Genomic DNA, 3,100 nt, shown 5'->3' with positions numbered 1-3,100 from the left:
AACAATTACACTGAAGAAAACACAATAATAAGTACTCTTCCCACACACACCCCCACCCATTTCCCCATCCCTGGCACAATAACATTAAAACCACCAAAGCACACCTAAAAACGAAAAACAACAGTACGTAATGAAAAAAGCAAATGTCCATACTGCTCAGTCCAACTAACCCTTATGAAATGTCCTTCCCCCAGCTAAACCCCACGCACTGGAATGATAAAGAAGTGTAGAGACAACCCTAGGGGGGACTTGGAACTCTGCTTATACTAGCAAAGCTCAGTGAAGAATCAGTAAGAGTAGTGAATCTGTTTGGCAATGAAACACTGGATACAGCTTCTTTTTCAAATTTTGGATGATTGCAGAGAACAGGTAGAGTTTGAGGCTCGCAGACTTCTAACAGGACTGATCCCTGTTCCCTCAACCCTAACAGTGGAGCAGCTGCCAAATCCTGGTTGGCTGCTGAGAATAGTGGAAGTGAGGCAACTTCGGGCTTAAGACAATCTGAAAAAGATGTCTGGAAACAAGTTTACTGCTTCAGTTTCAAACTGTGAGTAAAGGGTTTTAATAGGTGGGGCTTGGACAAAGGCAAGGTGAAACTTCCTAAATTATCACTTGAAGAATTAAACTATCAATTTGACTGCATGCATCCCTTGTTTTAATTAAACTCAATATGTACTATTTAAAATGTAAACAACTGTTGGAATAGAGCCTAATTAATTTCATATATAACTCAGTGTCCGAAATTGAATGTTTTTGTTTGTTTGTTTGTTTGTTTTTTTCCTAAAGTAGTAAGTTTAAGTTTTCAGCATCTGGGGAGACATTCCCGGCCATGGGACTACATGACTTGTTTTATATCAGGATTCTCTTTATAGGAAATTTGTTTTATTCTGCCTTTGCTGGAATCAATCTATAAAGGGAAGGATGCCTGTGCAGGATTAGTTCAAGATCAGAGCCTTCTCTGCTTGTGTGTGCGTGCATGCGCACGCACACACACACACACAGAGTAGTTAAATACTTTTTCCCACACACAATCTCACAGTCACATGCTTGTTGGAGTCCACCTCACAATTACACTTCAATAGTAGCCGTATACATGTACATGCAGCAAGATGTGAGAGTTGCTCCAGAGTGATTAAAGGTGGTGCACAAATGTCAATGTGGGGAAGTCATTTTAGCATATAGATGTACACAAGCCAATGGGGTCATTAACTTGCAGATTACATTTTTCACTTTCCCCAAGATAAATAAATCAAATGAAAAACACACACTGACATCTTCCTGGTGTCAGGGACGCAACTGCCTGGAAGGTCCACTCTTTGCACTTCCACTTTTCTATGACACCTTCACTTTGCCCTGAGGGGCCTTCTCATATAAGGAGGGTTGCTCCTCAGCATTCCCTGGCAAAGGCTTCTTCTCAGAAGACCGGTCTTCAGGCTTGCGAGCAATCAGCAGGCGGCAGGTGAGCAGGATTCCAAACACCAGAGCATGGGCGTAGCGTTTGAGAGGATCACCGACCAGCTGATGGAAGAAGAGCACAGCCAACACCAGCAAGAGTAGGAAGAAGTTGGCCACATCTTTGGGACGCCCGGGCACAAGGGTCATGACGATGCCACAGGCCACTTCAAGGGCACCAATGCTTTTTCGGAGGAGAATGGAATTGATCCCCATTTTCTTCAGCAGAGGGAGGGCTCGAACATAGCTCTTGTAAGCACGTTTCTAGAGTGGGAATATTGTAAGGAAATGACTGCATTAACCATGATTTTAACATTAGAATGAAGAAAACACAAGCAGAGTCCTCCTTCCCTCCCTCCATTCCCCTTTCACACCAGCCACTGGTGTCCCATTATATATAATTTTTCATATCTTAATTATATGTAATTAAACTAAGAGGCCAGGCACAGTGGCTCATACCTGTAATCTCAGCATTTTGGGAGGCCGAGGCGGGCAGATCACCTGAGGCCGGGAATTGGAGACAGCCTGGCCAACACGGTGAAACCCCATCTCTACCAAAAATACAAAAATTAGCCAGGAGTGGTGGCGGGCACCTGTAATCCCAGCTACTTGGGAGTCTGAGGCACAAGAATGGTTTGAACTCAGGAGGTGGAGATTGCAGTGAGCTGAGATTGCACCACTGCACTCCAGCCTGGGCGACAGAGTGAGACTCCAACAACAACAACAAAAAAATCCAAACACAAGCAATCTGCTGGAATCCCTGTGATTTAAACCTTAGTAGCATCTTTGCTATGGTCTGAATGTTTGTGTCCCCAACAAAAACCACATGTTGAAATCATAACCCCCAAGATGATGGTATTAGTAGGTGGGGCTTTGGGAAATGATTATGTCCATGAGGGTGGAGTGTTCCTAGATGAGATTAATTCCTTTATAACAGAGGCCTCAGAGAGCTGACTTGCCCCTTCTGCCATGTGAGGACACAGAAGACACCATCTGTGAAGAGAAAGTGGGCCCTCAATAGACATCAAACTGCTCCCACCTTGATCTTGGACTACTCAGCCTACAGAACTGTGAGAAATAAATTTCTGTTGTTTATAAGCTACCCAGTTTATGCTATTTCATTATACCAGTCTGAATGGACTAAGACAAGCACCAAAGGTAATAAGGCAAATAATTTGATTTTATAGTTTAAAAACATTTATGATTATAAATCATAAATAGCATTAAGAATTTTTTTTAGCTGGGCGCAGTGGCTCACGCCTGTAATCCCAGCAATTTGGGAGGCCGAGGGAGGCAGATCACCTGAGGTCAGGAGGTCTAGAACAGCCTGGTCAACATGGTGAAACCCCATCTCTACTAAAAATACAAAAATTAGCTGGGTATGGTGGGGCATGCCTGTAAACCCAGCTATGCGGGAGGCTGAGGCAGGAGAATCACTTGAACCCGGGAGGCAGAGGTTATAGTGAGCCAAGATAGTGCCACTGCGCTCCAGCCTGGGCGACAGAGCAAGACTCCATCTCAAAAAAAATAAAAAATAAAAATCAATCAATAAATAAAATAAAAAGAATTTTTTAAAAATTCACTAGGCCCATAAAAACTGGTACATGTTAGCCACATTCATATTTTCTTTTCTTTTTTTTTTTTTTTT

The 3,100-nt window shown here is 43.0% G+C and overlaps 1 protein-coding gene across 1 annotated transcript in view; it reads right to left on the bottom strand.

Annotated features, from left to right (window-relative positions):
• Positions 1-1,185: 1,185 nt before the first annotated feature.
• The window catches only part of TMEM35A (transmembrane protein 35A), a 21,102-nt gene continuing 19,187 nt past the window's right edge, over positions 1,186-3,100 (bottom strand). The window contains exon 2 of the mRNA XM_032757272.2: positions 1,186-1,716. Coding sequence (XP_032613163.1) covers positions 1,333-1,716 — 384 coding nt within the window. The 3' untranslated portion in view covers positions 1,186-1,332. The remainder of the gene's footprint in view (positions 1,717-3,100) is intronic.

Source organism: Hylobates moloch, unplaced genomic scaffold (assembly GCF_009828535.3).
Source record: "Hylobates moloch isolate HMO894 unplaced genomic scaffold, HMol_V3 SCAFFOLD_7, whole genome shotgun sequence".
NCBI lineage: Eukaryota > Metazoa > Chordata > Mammalia > Primates > Hylobatidae > Hylobates > Hylobates moloch.
The sequence above is the reverse complement of the archived record's forward strand: the minus strand, read 5'-3'. Positions and strand labels throughout refer to the sequence as shown.